We start from the raw sequence: 16,626 nt of genomic DNA, 5'->3' as shown, positions 1-16,626 counted from the left end.
CAAGACAAGCATTGTAAGCATTGAAATGGTTGACTCGGTATTAACTTGTGTCGCCCCTCGAACCACATTGGTTATTGAATGGTCGAGCTTCGGCGGATTGTCTAGCGTATCCCGGGCACAATGCTCCTAGTGATAAACACCCATAATTCGTGATGAAGAATTCGGTGATCCAAAGAAAGAGCTGGTTTATGAAGATAATCGCACTATTCTATCTTTCTTTGATGGCCGATTCTATGTGCAGTTTATGCCGCTTATGAAATTAGATTGGTCGACGGTGAGCTGCAAAATGATAATTGCTCGTCTCTCCCCTGTCATTCATGGGTGCTGTATAACTTTAGTTTCGATCCAAACAACTGGTACTACATCTACGGCAACAAAAATATATTGGTCATTGTATACTGCTCAAAGCCGTCAATTCTCCATTCTACATCGCTATTGGTCCCTGCATTGAGGGGTCTAACTCTTCCAGCACATCATCGAATTGGAAATTGTAAGCTTTTCTCAACCCAACTGGATTGGATGTTAGGGATTTTTGCACCATTAACAGGTGGATGTGGCCATAAAGGTTTGGGCGCTCGGAGCATATCAATAGTAGCTCCTACAACAACGAGCTAATCCATAACATCATGGCCGATGGATTTGTTCTCGACTTTGATTGTACTTCACGGAGGACAACTTTCTTTTGCTACTTTGATTCATATGACTACTTTAGATACTATGCCTCCAATGAATTTAGGAGGATCTTCGGAGGTCAGGTTTGCGGATCTCAGTACTACGCGGACGGTAAGGATCAGTTCGCAATGACATTTAACCGCAATTTTGCACGGTTCTGCACACACTTTCACTTGCTACTTTCTCTTCAAATCTCAAAAATGACAGAAATATTTTAAATCCATGAAAATAATGAGAAAATATACACATCAACATTTGTGTGTTTGAAAGGTTTTGGGAGCTTTGCATTACATATGAAAACACAATTGTAGGAGTTGCAAGATTCCCGGAAAAATGAAAATTAACAGACCGTTGAGACCACCCCCAAACAGATCCATCTTCGACTGTAAATGCACATGAGCCTAGATTGTACCTCCTTTCCATTGAAGGGCTAGAACTCCCAATGCAAAAAAAAAAAAAAAGGACTGTTGTGTGGGCAGGCACATGACTACTTTTTTTTTTTTTTTGTTGACATAGAGTTTATATTTTCTCATTTTCTTAATTAGTTCCTTAATTGGTCACTTGACTAATAATAATTCAAGAGACACTCTTTCGACAACTTCCTTGAAAAATGGTATGCATGTATCGATAGTAGATGTCGACGCCTGAATTTTTACAAGCCATTCGAGTATGCCTTTTTTAAAGAATAAATAAATAAACAAATAAGGATCAATGAAAGATCCATCCATGGAGGAGTCCGGCCACATTCATTTCATTTGGGCTTAACGCAATCCAGCTCATCAAGCAAAGGATATAACAAAATCCCTGGAGTTTATACCCTATCATGTCCAGTTCTATCGGGGGCGATCGAACGTAGCCCCGAAATTCCACAAATACAGCACCCAAATTGGCGAAGTTCCAATTCCGTTGAGCCCATATCAAGCACAGTAGCCCAGACAACGAGGAGGTTCCACCATCTCCAACTCAATCTGTCTCTCCATCGCTCTTGAGTTGCTCCGCCATCTTGATTCAACTTCCAGATACGACACTATCGAATCTGGATTCCAGTCACCACAGGACTGAAGTTTGCTTCTTGATGGAGTCATCTTCTTCTTCTTCTCGGCAAGCACCACCTCCATAGACGAAGCTCTCCAGCTCAATAGTAGTAGGCATTTGATCATCCCACGACTCCCGCTGGTCGCACCACCGAAACACCAACAGGATTTACTCATCCTGACATATGTTTGATTACGGAATCGCCACCGTGCGCCGCTTCAAAGGCTTCATCGCGCTACCGTCTCCCTTTCTCCCGCAACATTCAGAGGATGACGTCTCAGGCGTTCTCGTTCCAGCCCGCTGGTAACCCTATTCTCCTTCCCCTCTGATGCACCTGATGTTGCGCGACCTGGTATTGCGACTCCGTCCCAGCGGATTCGGCCTTCTGGGGTTGGTGAATCTTCAAAAACTCGCTGATCCTTACCATCGACGATTGCTCGATTCTTATCTGCGCGCAAAGCTCCATTGGCAACGTGCGGTTCCACATCGCGCCGAATAGGTACCTCGCGATCGTCCCGACCCCATCAAACCTTCAGGTGGAAGTTATTGTAGTGGCAAATGAAGCGGCGTGTACGTTCGAAACAGGTGCAACTCTATTGATCGATCGAATCAGGGTACGTCTACGTACTGCGAGTCATAGGAATCTATATGCCTCCTTCAGCGGAATACATCGGTTTTTGTTCTCTCTGGCATGAGGTATAAGGAAGCTTCCTTAGCTATTGATCCAATGTGGCCAAATGGATAATGCACGGTGAAACGCCTCAGAGGAATAGCTTCACTCGGAACACACATAGACTGAAGGACCGGAGTATGAGGAGTAACGCCAAGAATGAAAGTCCCAAATTAACCGGACAACTTTCTTGATATTTCCAGATTGATGGGGGTGTGAATCCTTTTACGCCCATTTTGTTTTTGTCGAGCTTTTATGCCCATTTAGAGAGTCATTATGCTAGCCTATTTTCTACTCTAACTGTATATGGATTATCATGGTATTTCACTCTGTGATAGTTATATTTCTGCAGATTATTATATTGTGAATGTCCAAAAAATATAAGAAATCATTACAGACGAGAACAAATCGTTGGACTTATCGAACAAGAAACGGAATTATTGTTCTATATGAAAGAACAGATGAGTGGACTTATACAACATGGTTTCATTGTTCTGTGTCAAAATTGATATACTATGCCGTGACATGAAGGAGAAGAAGTTTTGAGGCAAGCTATTTCTCATTTTTTGATATTGTTCCTCGAAACTATACATCAATTTTCCCATGGTCGTGACTCGTGGGGCGAAGAAAGAAGATGGAGAAGAAGAAGGGAGGAGGAAAAAAACGAAGAAGAAAATCAGAGGAAAGGGGGGAGAGAAAGAGAGAGATGGATTTGTTTGTTGACTTGACGGGATGTGGAACCAACAATCACGGGAAGAGAGTGGAAGAAATTTTTGAAATTTCAATGGGTGTAAATTTCCAGGATGAACCAACAATCACAGGAAGAGAGCGGAAGAAATTTTTGAAATTTCAATGGGTGTAAATTTCCAAGATGCCCTGTATATGACTCCACCAATAATGAAACTTCAGTTTGGGTCCACGTTTTTAATTTCTTTTTTTTTTGTTATCAATACCTCTTTAATTTCTTGACTTGCATGCATTTGTTAAACTTGGGCTTTTCTATCGGACGAGGCGACCCCAAGTCTCCAATCAAAAGAGGTTCATCCCATCTTTTTTCAAGCATTTTATATCGTGCCACTCCTCCACGCACACCAAGCAATTTTTTACCAATTTCTCTTTGCCCAAAGATAAACAGAAACATCATTAATGCTCTCAGCTCCATGAATGTCTATGAAGTGCTACTACTTCTTGTCCTATTGCAAGCGATGACTAACGATGCCGGGTTGAGCAATCCATGGTGCGTCGCTTTATCTTGTGGTGACATTCGCAATATAAGTCACTTGTTTCGATTGAAGAGTGACCCCAAAGGATGCGGTGATCCAAAGAAAGAGTTGGTTTGTGAAGATAATCGCACTGTTCTATACTTTCATGATGGACGATTCTATGTGCAGTCTATCAATTATTCCAACTACAAAATCAAATTGGTTGATGACGAGCTGCAAAAGGATAATTGCTCGTCTCTCCCCCATCATTTATGGGCGTTGTATAACTTCAACAACCTTTCGGATCCAAACAACTTATACTACATGGGCATCGGCGGTACATTGATCATTGTGAACTGCTCAAAGCCGGTTAGTTCTCCATTCTTCATAGCTATCGGTCCATGCATTGATTGGTCATACTCTTCCAACACATCATCAAATTGGGACTTGTATGCTCTGCTCAATCCAACAGCTTCGGATGTTAGGGATTTTTGGACCATTAGCAGTTGGACGTGGGTTTCAGAAGATTTTGGGCCTTATAAGCATATTAATATTAGCTCCTACAACTACGAGCTAATCCATAATATCATGGCCCGTGGATTTGCTCTCTACTTTGATCGATTTATGCCGAAGGCAACTTTCTTTTGCTACTTTGATTTTTATAGATACTTTCATTTCTACAACTACTTTGATTCCTCCAGATTTGCTACGTATGGCTTCTACGGAGGTCAGCTTTGCGGATCCAAGCCCTACTTCGCCGGTAAGCATCGGTTGGCAATGAAATTTTACCTTAATTTTGCATGATTCTCTACACACTTTCACTAGCTACTTTCTCTTCAAAACTGGAAAATGAAAGAAATATCTTACATCCAAGAAAATTATGACAAAATATACATGATAGTGTACGTCGAAGTTGTGTATTTGAAAGGTTTCGGGAAGGTCGCATTACTTATTAATATCAAATTGATGGAGTTGCAAGATTTGCAAAACAAAGAAAAACTGACGGTAGAAGCCACCCCCGAACAGACACACATCAGCTGCACATGTGCAGTAAAAAAGAAAAAAAGGATTATTGTGCGAGCACCCACATGGCTAGTTTTTTGTTGGCGAAGAATTTACATTTTCTTATTTCTTAAATAGTTATTCAATGAGTTGCTTAACTAATAGTTCAAGAAACACTCCTTAACAATCCTTAAAAAATTGTAGTCACGTATTGGTAGGAGGAACAAAATTATTAATAAAAAATGAAAAGCGCAGTTTCTCTAGATTTGTCGACCGCTAACCATGCGAAAGGAGATTCTTAGATCATCTATCATCTATGTGAAACGAAGCTTGTTGCTTCCATCTATTTACAAATGCACGCTTCCCACTTCTCATATTCTTTTGGACAAAGTAGCTGGGTACCACTTTGTTTCCTCGTGAGTCTTGTTTTCCATACTTCTTTTCCTTCAATTTCTTTTCACACCATTCATTCCTTCCACAGGTGTCCGCGATGATATTGCAATTTGGATTACTGCAGATTTTATAGTACTATTAGTTAAGCCGCAATGATTTGTTCTTACATAAATTATAAAAATAACTTATTCTAATGTATCAAAATTTCTTCAGTGCTTTTTTGTGTAGCGAAATTCGTAATTGGGACGCCATTTGTTGCCATATTTCTAATCTACAAGTACAGAAGAAGGCACTTGGCAATGGACAAGAGCATTGAAGAATTTTTGGAAGCTCATAACTACTTTTTACCCATAAGGTACTCTTATTCAAATATTAAAAAGATCACCCGAAACTTTAAGCACAAACTAGGTGAAGGAGGGTATGGTTCTGTGTACAAAGGAATGCTTAGAAGCGGCAATGAATTAGCCATCAAGATTTTGAAGAAGTCCAAGGCCCATGGCCAAGATTTTATTAGCGAAGTGGCTACTATCGGAAGAATTCACCATGTTAATGTTGTGCAACTCATCGGTTGTTGCTTTGAAGGCTCGAAACAAGCTCTCGTGTATGATCTCATGTCAAATGGATCTTTGGATAAGCACATTTTTGCTAAGGAAGGTGGTAAGTTTCTTGATTACAAGAAAATATATGACATCGCTCTTGGAGTGGCGAGAGGGATCGAATACTTACATTGGGGGTGTGACATGCAAATACTACACTTTGATATTAAGCCTCATAACATTCTTTTAGACAAGATTTTCACTCCAAAAGTTTCTGACTTTGGACTCGCGAGACTTTATCCCATAGATCATAGCATAGTTTCATTGATTCCTGCAAGAGGAACCTTGGGATATATGGCGCCTGAGTTGTTCTACAAAAACATTGGCGGCATATCTTATAAAGCGGATGTCTACAGCTTTGGGATGTTGCTCATGGAAATGGCAAGTAGAAGGAAGAATATAAATGCGAATGTGGAACACTCAAGCCAAATTTATTTTCCGTTGTGGGTGTATGACCAAGTCAGTGAAGGTACAAGTGTTGAAATGGAAGAGGTTGTAGAAGAGGAAAGGAAGGTAATAAAAAAGATGATAATGATTGCACTTTGGTGCATACAATTAATCCCTGACCATTGGCCTCCAATGAGCAAAGTCCTAGAAATGCTTGAAGGAGATACCGGTAAACTTCAAATGCCTCTAAAACCGCTTATTTCTCCATCGGATGTGCTAGTTAACAATGACAAAGCCGAGATGGAATTAGAAACACTCTCAACTTCACAAAGCGCTCCACTAATTTCTGCTATTTTTCCTTTTAGAGATAGCAATGAAGTTTAGAGAGCTATGCGCAGATTGATTGGAAAAGCTTTGTGTATTTTCCCACAGTCTAGTACTATGTTGGGAGGCACTTGAGCTAGTTTAGCTTGATACTAATTACTTTTGAGATTGTCTTCTTGTGGCTCCTAGGTTAATGTTGTGTTACTGTGTTTCATATATTTTTACTCTCTTGCATCCTCCTTCAAACAGATAAAAAAAATTTGTTAGAAAGCAAGGACAAAAATAGAGGAGGAAGGTGACGGACATTATGAATTGTCCTCCCTCATTACGTGATTTGGGGTAATGCCACACAATAACCTGCGATCTTGCTTCTTTATGTGCCTATGCCACCATATGATTTCTTGATATAAAAATAGCTGATTTTGACTTATGAATTCATTTTCAGAGAAAACATACATGTATAATTTTTACAAAGTAGACACCATTTATCTATGCGAGAAACAAATTTTATTAAAATGGAAAGAATAAAATCTTCGATGAAACAATTCAATGAAGTTTATGAAAGAATACATACTCCATTTCAAAGTTGACATGAAATTACTCGATGAATCTTATGCCGCAATTCAGAGTCAGATCCTCCTTTTGGATCCACTCCCTACTGTCAATAGGGCATATGCTTTACTATTACAAGAGGAACGATAGCGCACTATTCAGGACAATTGCACTGTCATTCCCGATCCTACTACTATGGCTGCACTTCGTCTTAATAATACTCACACTTCTCTGCCTACAGGTTCTTCCAAACCCATTTTACATTGTATTTACTGTGGAAGGGACGGACATCTTGAAAGCAAGTGTTTTAAGAAGCATGGATGTCCGGAATGGTGGAATGACCATAACCCCACCAATAATTCTGGCCGCCAACAACATTCACGCCTAACTGGTTCTTCGACTATTGCCGTAGTTGTCACTAGTTGATTCCTCCGCTCCACCAACCCTTATTGTTGCACAAATAGAACAACTCCTTCATTTACTTCCAGCTAGTAAAACCACACCTTCTTCTCACCCTTTGGTGAATTTTGCAGGTACTTCCTTTTATTTAAATTCCACTTCATCCTCGATCCTAGACTCTAGTGCGATGGATCATATATATTGTGATGCAACCTTGTTTTATATATTTTATAATAATATAACTTCCAACCCTGTGTCCCTTCCTAATGGGACTATGGTTCATGTTCAACGAATTGGGCGAATTTCTCTAATACCATATCTAACTCTTGATCATGTTTTATTCGTTCCCCAATTACTACTGCTACTTCTCTCAATATTACATTTACTTTTGATACTTGCCTTTTTTAGGACCCAATCTCAACAAGGACTTTAGCGACGGGTAAGTGGCACGGTGGTTTATGCTACCTTTCCACACCCCAACCCACATTTTTGACATCTACCACCATATCAGGTGCACACTTTAACCTTTGGCACTAGCAGTTGGGACATCCGAATTCATCTTGCCTTCATCATCTGCAAGCTTTAGATAATAACATTTCATTTTCTAATACTTTTCCTTGCACTGTGTGGCCATTTGCGTAACAATCTCGTGTGACATTTCCTTTTAGTACAATTTCTACTATTTCATGCTTTGATTTAATTCATTTGGATGTTTGGGGCGCATATCTGACTACCTCTTTATCCAGGGCACGTTTTTATTTTTACTATGGTTGATGATTATTCCAATAGCACGTGGCTTTATATAATGTCTTCTAAAGCTGATGTAAATCATTTTATCATTAATTTCTTTTCCATGGCAAAAACCCAATTTGGTAAACAAATTCGTTGCATCCGCTCTGATAATGGAAAAGAAATTTTCAATCAGCTTACTATTTATTTTCTAGACTCTATGGGTGTTATTCATCAATCGAGTTGCATGTCCACCCCTCAACAAAATGGAGTGGTGGAGCGCAAACACCGGCACATTCTAAATATTGCGTGTGACTTACGCTTCAAATCCAACCTTCCCATTGAGTTTTGGGGTGAATGCATTCTCAATGCCACCTACATCATAAACTGACTTCCCACTGCCGTATTGAAAAGGAAAACTCCATATGAGGTTTTACATGGTCATTCACCGAATCTCACTCACCTTCGAGTCTTCGGTTGTTTATGTTTTGGGCGCAACACCTCCATTCAAATAAATTTGATGCCCGTGCTACTCTGGGGTTTTTTTTGGGATATCCCAATGGTCAAAGAGGGTATCACATTTTTTATCTTCTCACCAGAAAGATATATGTGAGTGATCAAGATGTTGTGTTTCACGAAACAATTTTTCCTTACTCGATGCTCCCTAACGCTACCTTGTCAGGGTTACCTGTATTATCACTTCCTATTGCACAATGTAACGAGATAACCCAAACCTCACCAACAAACCCCACACAATCACACCCAATCCTCACATCACCACAAACACCCTTACCTCCACCGTGTCAACAATCTACCAGACCCCATTGGATGTGTCAACCCTCCTAGTTACCTCTAGGACTATTGTTGTTCGCTTACTCAAATGCTAAGTTCCGCCGAAGATAATGGTCTAGGTATCTTTTATCCCATGTCTAATTTTCTCCAATATTCTCATTTTAAACAATCCCATTTAGCATTTCGTACTTCTTTGTCTACCACTACTGAGCCATCCACTTTCACTGAGGCAATGTGGCATCAGGAATGGAGAGACACCATGTAGGCCGAGATCAAAGCTCTTTCTCAGAATCACACATGGTCCCTTCGTACCACTTCCACCTGGCAATAAGGCCATAGGCTCCAAATGGGTCTATAAAATCAAACGAAAATTTGATGGCAGTATTGAACGGTATAAGGCCCGCTTAGTCGCCAAAGGCTATACCTAGGTTGAAGGGAAAGACTATCATGATACCTTTGTGCCTGTTGCCAAATTGGTTATAGTTTGTGTACTCTTGGCCGTTGCCACAGCTAAGGGATAACCTCTTGAACAAATGGATGTTAACAACGTCTTCTTACATGCCAACTTGGATGAGGAAGTCTATATGAAACTTTCCTCTGGTTTTTGGCGTAAGGGGGAGAATCTTGTGTGCCGACTTCACAAATCTCTATATGGCTTGAAACAAACATCTCGCCAATGGTATTCCAAGTTTTCTATTGCCTTATGTGACTTCGGTTTCACACATTTTGAGGCCGATCATTCCCTCTTTGTCTTACACAATGGCAATGACTATGTTTTTGTGGTACTATATGTAGATGATCTAGTCATTATTGGTACTAATGCTTCTTTGATTGATTCAGTGAAGACTATGTTACACAATAAATTCCACATTAAGGATCTCGGGCCTCTAAAATATGTTTTGGGTATTGAGGTGGCTCGATCCCGCTCTAGTCTTAATTTATGCTAGCGAAAATATATCCTAGATATTCTAGAAGTTTGTTGTTTTAGTGGGGCCCGGCAGCTGATACTCCTATGGAACAAAATATAAAATTGAGCATCGATACATGCACTCTATTGGAGGATTTGTCCCTCTATTGATGCTTGATTGGTCGATTCATTTATTTGACTATTACTAGGCTAAATATTGCTCATAGCGTCAACATCCTGAGTCAATTTTTACATGCACCACGCCAACCACATTTGGATGTAGCACACCATCTCCTATGATATCTGAAGGCCACTATAGGCCAAAGGCTCTTCTACTCAGCTGAAAATGAACTCTAACTCATGGCTTATTGTGACTCAAATTGGGCTAGTTGCCCCATGTCTCGCTCTATTCAACAACTGGATATTGCATTTTATTGGGTGATAGCCCCATTTCTTGGAAAATCAAGAAACAAAGTAGAGTCTCACGCTCTTTCGCTGAAGCGATATATCGTGCAATGGCAGTAACTACATGTGAAATTACCTTGTTATCATACCTCTTACAAGACATTGGCATGCCTCTTCAAGCCATAGTTTTTTTACACTGTGATAACCAGGCTGCCTCCACATTGCTGCCAACCCAGATTTTCACGAGCGAACGAAATACATTGAAATTGATTGCCATCTCATTCGCGAAAATATACAAGCCAGCCTCATTGCTCCATTGAGGACTGGTACAGAGTCACAACTAGTTGACGTGTTTACCAAATCACTAGGCCGAGATCAGTACATGCGGCTATTTTCCAAGTTGGGCGTTGATAACCTGCACAAGCCAGCTTAAGAGGGAGTCTTAGCGTGATCATATTCTTAGCGCGATCTTAGCGTGATCATATGCTACCATTGCATTCTTATCCTATGAGCTATTTTATTCAATTTTTCGGTTGTACTTGCCATAACTATAGGAGTAATTGTGAATGGTGTATAAATATGTACATTTAGAATACAAGAAATTGAATCGGTTCACATTGGGATCTTCCATTTTGTGACCTTTCTCAAACTGCTCTCTCTTCAAAACTAAAAAATGACAGAAATATTTTAATCCATGAAAATAATGACAAATTATACGCGTTAGTACACGTCAGCATTTGTGTGCTTGAAAGGTTTTGGGAGCTTCGCATATTACATATGAAAACCAAATTGTATGAGTTGGAAGAAACTGAAAAAAGAAAAAGAAAAGAAGACCGTAGAAATCATCCCCAAACAGATCCATCTTCAACTGTAGACATACATGAGCCTAGATTGTATCTTCTTTCCATAGAAGGGCTAGAACTCCCAATGTCAAAAGAAAGGGACTGTTAGTGTGGGCAGACACATGATTACTTTTTTTTGTTGGCATAGACTTTAGATTTTCTTATTTTCTTAATTTGTTCCTTAATTAGTCACTTAACTAATAATTCAAGAGACATTCTTCTGACAATTCCTTGAAAAATGGTATTCATGTATCAATAATAAGTGTTTATACCTGAATTTTTACAAATCAATCGAATATGCCTTTTTAAAAAAATTAATAAATAAATATAGAATAGAGAATAGAAAAACAAAAACAATAAAAAAAACAAGTAATGATCAATAAAAGATCCATCTAAGGAGTCCGGACACATTCATTCCATTTTGGCTTAACGCAATCCAGCCCATCAATCACAATTGATAGGATATAGAAAAATATATGGAATTCATATATTCTATCCTATTCAATTTTATCATGGCTGAAAATCAAGAGGACGGATCGTGGCCTAAATTCACAAATACAGCGCTCAATCGGCGTAGTCCAATTCCGTTAAGCCCATCAAGCACAGTAGCCCAGACAACGACGACAATCCACCACCATCTCCAAGGCCATCTTGATTCAACGGATACAACACTCTCGAATCTGGATTTCAGTTACAGCACTGAAGTTTTCTTTTTAATGTAGTCATCTTCTTCTTCACGGCAAGCACAACCTCCATAGACGAAGCACTCCAGCTCAACAGTAGGAATTGATGATCCGCGGCTCCCGCTCATCGCACCACCAAGACCAATAGTATCTTCAGTCACCAACGATGCCGCAATTAACTCATCCTGACATATGTTTGATTACGGAATCGTCGTCGCGCACCGCTTCAAAGGCTTCATCGCACGACCGTCTCCTATTCTCCTTCGCCTCTCACGCGCCTGATGTTGGGCGACGTGGCATTGCGGCTCTGTACCAGCGGGATTCGGCCTTCTGGTTCTGGCGTTGGCGAAAAAGATCAAGTAAACCTGAACTGGCGAATCTTCAAAAGCTCGATGATCCTTACCATCGACGATTTCTCGATTCTTATCCGCGCGCAAGGCTCCATCAGCGACGTGCGTTTCCGCATGGCTCCCCGAATCGGTACGTCGCGATGGTCCCGACCTCATCAAACCTTCAGGTGGAAGTTAGTAGCGTGGCAAATGAAGCGGCGTGTACACTCAAAACAGGTACGACTCTATTGATTGAATCAGGGTACGTCTACGTACCCCGAGTGATAGGAATCTATATGCCTCCTTCATGGGGATACATTGGTTTTGGTTCTCTCTGTTATGAGGTATAAGGAAGCTTTCTTAGCTATTATTGATCCAATGAGGCCAAACGGATAATGCACGGTGAGTGTTTGATGATACGCCTCAGAGGAATAGCTTCACTCGGAACACGTAGAATGAAGGACCTGAGTATGAGGATCAACTCTTTTAGTGGAGCCCATTTCTGGTGAGATCCGAAACTGTAGTTCTTTGCAAATGCTTTATCTCGAAGGGAATGGACTTGCTGGGAAGGTTTCTTAATTCGTCAGTGAATTCAGAAATTTGAGAGTTTTTTTTTGTCTCTTGGAGATAATCTGTTTCTCAAGTTTAGTTCCTGCAAGTATCACTAATCTCATGGGGACTTGAAGCTTTGAATTTTAGAATCAATAGCTTCATTGGTAGTTTGCCGGAGTAAATAACAGAGATGAGCATCTTGATTAATTTTGGACTTCAGTGGAAATAGATTCTTAGAGCCAATTCCAGTTGCTTTGGGTGATCTTCTTTTTAAGCTAACTGCCCGTGGTTCTAGCAAGTAGAATTTGTCTGGCGAGTTGCCGCTTGAGCTCATAGGTTTGCTCAGTTTGCAAGTCACTGCTTTACAAGAGAGCAAGCATGTTATGTGGTGATGTTCCTGAAGGGTTTAGTAGTTTGGTTTCTAATTGTGTACAGTTCAAGAGAAGATGGATTCAGTTTGTCTATTCCAAATTAGATGAGAGCTACGATGGCATTCATGCTTCTGCTGGTGCTTGCTTACCCCCATGAAGATGTAATCATCCCCTTCTCACTGCCTTTGTTGAATCCTCGTCATTCACGATCACTATTATCGCTGCACCATCGCTATCGCTGAGGTGTAACATGCTGGTTGCCTCGCGGACTGTCACTGAATCGTCGCGCCAAATTACAGAGACTTTGCAGGAGGGTCGCTATGGTAGGAACAAAATTATTTTTTCATGATGAAAATCACTGGTTCTCTATATATGTTGACTACTAACAAAGCTAAAGGAGTTTCTTACATCGTCTATCATAAACGAAGCTTATTATTCCCATTTACTTGCAAATGCACTCATGCCACTACTTTTGTTCTTTTGAACAAAACTTGTACAAAGTAGCTTGCTACCACTCTGTTTCCTCGTGAGTTTTGTTTTCCATACTTCTTTTCCTTCAATTCCTTTTCACATCTTTCATTCCTTCCGCAGGTGTCCTAGATGATATTGCATTTTGGACAACTTCAGATTTTATATTTCTAGTTGGCATGCAGAAATGTTTTGTTCTTAAAATAATTAAAAAATAAAACTATTCTAACCTATCAAAGTTTTCCTCATTGCTTTTCCGTGTAGCAAAGTTCGTAAGTAGGGCACCATTTGTCGCGATATTTCTAATCTACAAGTATAGAAGAAGGCACTTAGCAATGGACAAGAACATCGAAGAATTTTTGCAAGCTCATAACAACTTTTTGCCCATAAGGTCCTCTTACTCAAATATAACAAGATCGCCAGAAATTTTAAGCACACACTAGAGGAAGGGAGGTATGGTTACATGTACAAGAAATGCTTGGAAGTGGCAACGAAATGGCCATCAAGATTTTAAAGCAGTCCAAGGCCCATGGCCAAGATTTTATCGGTAAAGTGGCTACTATTGGAAGAATTTACCATGTTAATATAGTGCAACACATCGGTTTTTGCTTTGAAGGCTTGAACCAGGCTCTCGTGTATGATCTCATGTCAAATGGATCCTTGGATAAGCACATCTTCACGGAGGAAGGTGGTAAGTTCCTTGGTTACATGAAAATATATGAGATTGCTCTTGGAATGGCGAGGGGATTGAATACTTACATTGGGCATGTGACATTTAAATACTACACTTGGATGTCAAGCCTCCCAACATTCTTTGAGACAAGAATTTCACTTCGAAAGTTTCTGACTTTGGACTAGCGAAACTTTATCCCACTTAATATAGCATAGTCTCATTGACTGCCACAAGAAGAACCTTGGGGTATATGGCAACCAAGTTGTTCTACAAAAACATTGGTGGTGTATCTCATAAATCAAATGTCTATAACTTTGGGATGTTGCTTATGGAAATGGCAGGTAGAAGGAAGAATGTAAATGCTAATGTGGAACCTTAGCCCAAATTTATTTTTCGTTGTTGGTGTACGACCAAGTCAAAAAAGGAAAAAGAGTTGAAATGGAAGAAGTTGTAGAAGAGGAAAGGAAGGTGATAAAAAAAGATGACACTAGTTGCACTTTGGTGAATACAATTAAACTGTAGCGATTGGCCTTCAATGAGCAAAGTCCTAGAAATGCTCGAAGGAGATATTAGTAAACTTCAAATGCCTCCGAAACTGCTTATTTACCCACGGGAGCAGCCGGTGAACAATGACAAAGCCGAGATGGAACTGAAAACATTCTCAACTTCATTAAACCTTCATTTGTTTCGCGGAAAATAAATGATTCGAAAACATCTCCTTAAAAATGATCGCTTGTATGGTTTAAAATAATTAGTCAATAAAAAATAATTTCATTATTGAAAATAATTTATTTCTAAACATTTTTGTGGACAATATAAATATTTATCATTCATTCATTTTTATAAACAATACAAGCCATTGTTTTGTGGAAGATGTTTTCCAAATAATTCATTTTCTGTGAATCAAATGGAGCCTAAGCGCTCCAACAATTTCTGCTAGTTTTCCATTTGAAGATGGCAATGATGTTTAGAAAACCATCCTCGGTTTGATTGGAAAACCTTGTGTACTTGTTATATGTCCCCGCAATCTAGTATTATGTTAGGAGGGACTTGAGCTAGTTTAACTCCAACAGTGATTACTATCAAGATTGTTTTCTTCTAGCTCTTAGGTTAATGTCGTGTCCTTGTATTTCATATGGTTTTACTCTCTTGCATCCTCCTTCAACAGGATAAACAAATTGGTAAGAGAGCAAGGACAAAAACGGTGAGGGAAGGTGGCAGACATCAATAATTTTCCTTCCTCATTATGTGATTTAGAGCAATTTCAATCAATAAGCTGATAATAACATGTGTTCTTTCTACTTAACGGGCTACTATCGGCGTATGATTTGTTGATATAAAAAAATGCTGGTTTCAAATTATGAATTCATTTTCAGAGAAAATATGTGTCTAAGTTTTACAAATTAGACACCATCTGTCTATGTGACTGGTATCAAAATGGAAAAAGTGAAGGTCCTAGATGGAAAAATTCTATGAAATTTATATTTAAAAGAACTCATATTCCATTTTAAAATTTACATGAGGCTACGGACAAGTAACAAGACCCAAAAACTATAATTTCCTCTTAAAAATTATCACATGATTATAATTGACAGGGCTTGTAGAATTTCGGTGCACCTTATTGAAACGTCATCATCTTCAGTTTGATGCTCAAACTTTTTCTTTTGAAAAACTTCTATCAAAATCCCTGTAAGTTTCTAAGGTAGATCATAGCTGTTGTATTTAGTGGGCAAAGATGTAAACTGATAAGATAATCTCATCTCATCTCATCTTATATTATAATATTATTAAAAATTGTCAACGTCAGCATCGGTCATGTCATATAAGACGGCTAGCTCCACATCAACGAATTTCGATCAAAATTTGCCAGATGAACTTAATTGGAAAAATTGAAAAGTTTAGAACTGAATTGGCAAAAGTGTAATATGTTTAAGACTTTTTGGACAAATTTCCCGGCAAAGAGGTAAACTGATCAAATAATCTCATCTCATCTTATATGTACTGACATTGTATTATCTATTTCTTCGTATTTCATGTAAGAAATTGTGATTTCTAATTAACACAATTTAATATATATTGTTTAGTTATATCTTTTAGAAAAATTTAATATGAGGAAGCCACCCTTAATTATAGTGGAGAAGTTCTAGCTAAAATATAAATTTTAAGATTTTACATAATTTTAACCGTCATCAAGTATTCTCTTGTCCCAATACTTATTTAGGTTACTACAAAGAATCGAGAACAAAAATCTACAAAATTCCGAATTGAACTTGTATTTTCTTGAACTTATTAATGACTAATATACACTCCATATAGTGCCACTTTATTCTCAATTCTCGAGTGAAAAAAAATTTGAACTTGTATTTTCTCAATGAACCATGGGACCTTTTGTTATTGGTGACTTCAAAGTCTTCTAATTATGCCAAACCGTTGAACACACTATAAGATTCTCTTCAAAGATAGTGAGGGAACTATAAAATTCAAATATTTTAATCTAGCGACTTCTAGAGAATTTTCTTCAATAAAAATAGAATAGAGAGGATAATTCTTTCGATTCTTAACATTTTTTTTCCTTTGAACTGAATTTATGCAATCCTTAATTATCGGGATGCATTCGATTCTTAACTCACATAGATTCACTTT

General features: G+C 38.9%; 2 protein-coding genes across 4 annotated transcripts in view; both read left to right on the top strand.

Moving 5' to 3' along the window:
* Positions 1-16,626, top strand: part of LOC115686110 (rust resistance kinase Lr10-like) — an 81,048-nt gene that overhangs the window by 16,046 nt on the left and 48,376 nt on the right. Inside the window, exon 3 of one of the 2 annotated variants that reach the window (XM_056304266.1) lies at positions 5,188-6,341. The exons of the other annotated variant lie outside the window; for it this stretch is intronic. Coding sequence (XP_056160241.1) covers positions 5,188-6,341 — 1,154 coding nt within the window. Of the gene's footprint in view, positions 1-5,187; positions 6,342-16,626 lie in introns of those variants that run through there. 2 annotated transcript variants of the gene reach the window in all.
* LOC115686109 (uncharacterized) lies at positions 11,672-15,284 on the top strand. Of its 2 annotated transcripts, none has more exons than XR_008814764.1 (2): positions 11,672-12,156; positions 13,434-14,897. XR_008814764.1 is itself a non-coding variant. In XM_056304271.1 (2 exons), exons 1-2 carry the CDS (start codon positions 11,757-11,759, stop codon positions 15,154-15,156), a joined length of 405 nt encoding a protein of 134 aa, XP_056160246.1. In that variant the 5' UTR covers positions 11,672-11,756; the 3' UTR covers positions 15,157-15,284. The 2 variants fall into 2 exon arrangements, 1 of the variants encoding a protein (XP_056160246.1); XM_056304271.1 differs by lacking the exon at positions 13,434-14,897 and adding an exon at positions 15,152-15,284.

Source organism: Syzygium oleosum, unplaced genomic scaffold (genome assembly GCF_021117445.2).
Source record: "Syzygium oleosum isolate NSW1041296 unplaced genomic scaffold, Sole_v2.1 Sole_v2.31, whole genome shotgun sequence".
Taxonomy (NCBI): Eukaryota; Viridiplantae; Streptophyta; class Magnoliopsida; order Myrtales; family Myrtaceae; genus Syzygium; species Syzygium oleosum.
This window is presented reverse-complemented; position numbering and strand designations above follow the sequence as displayed.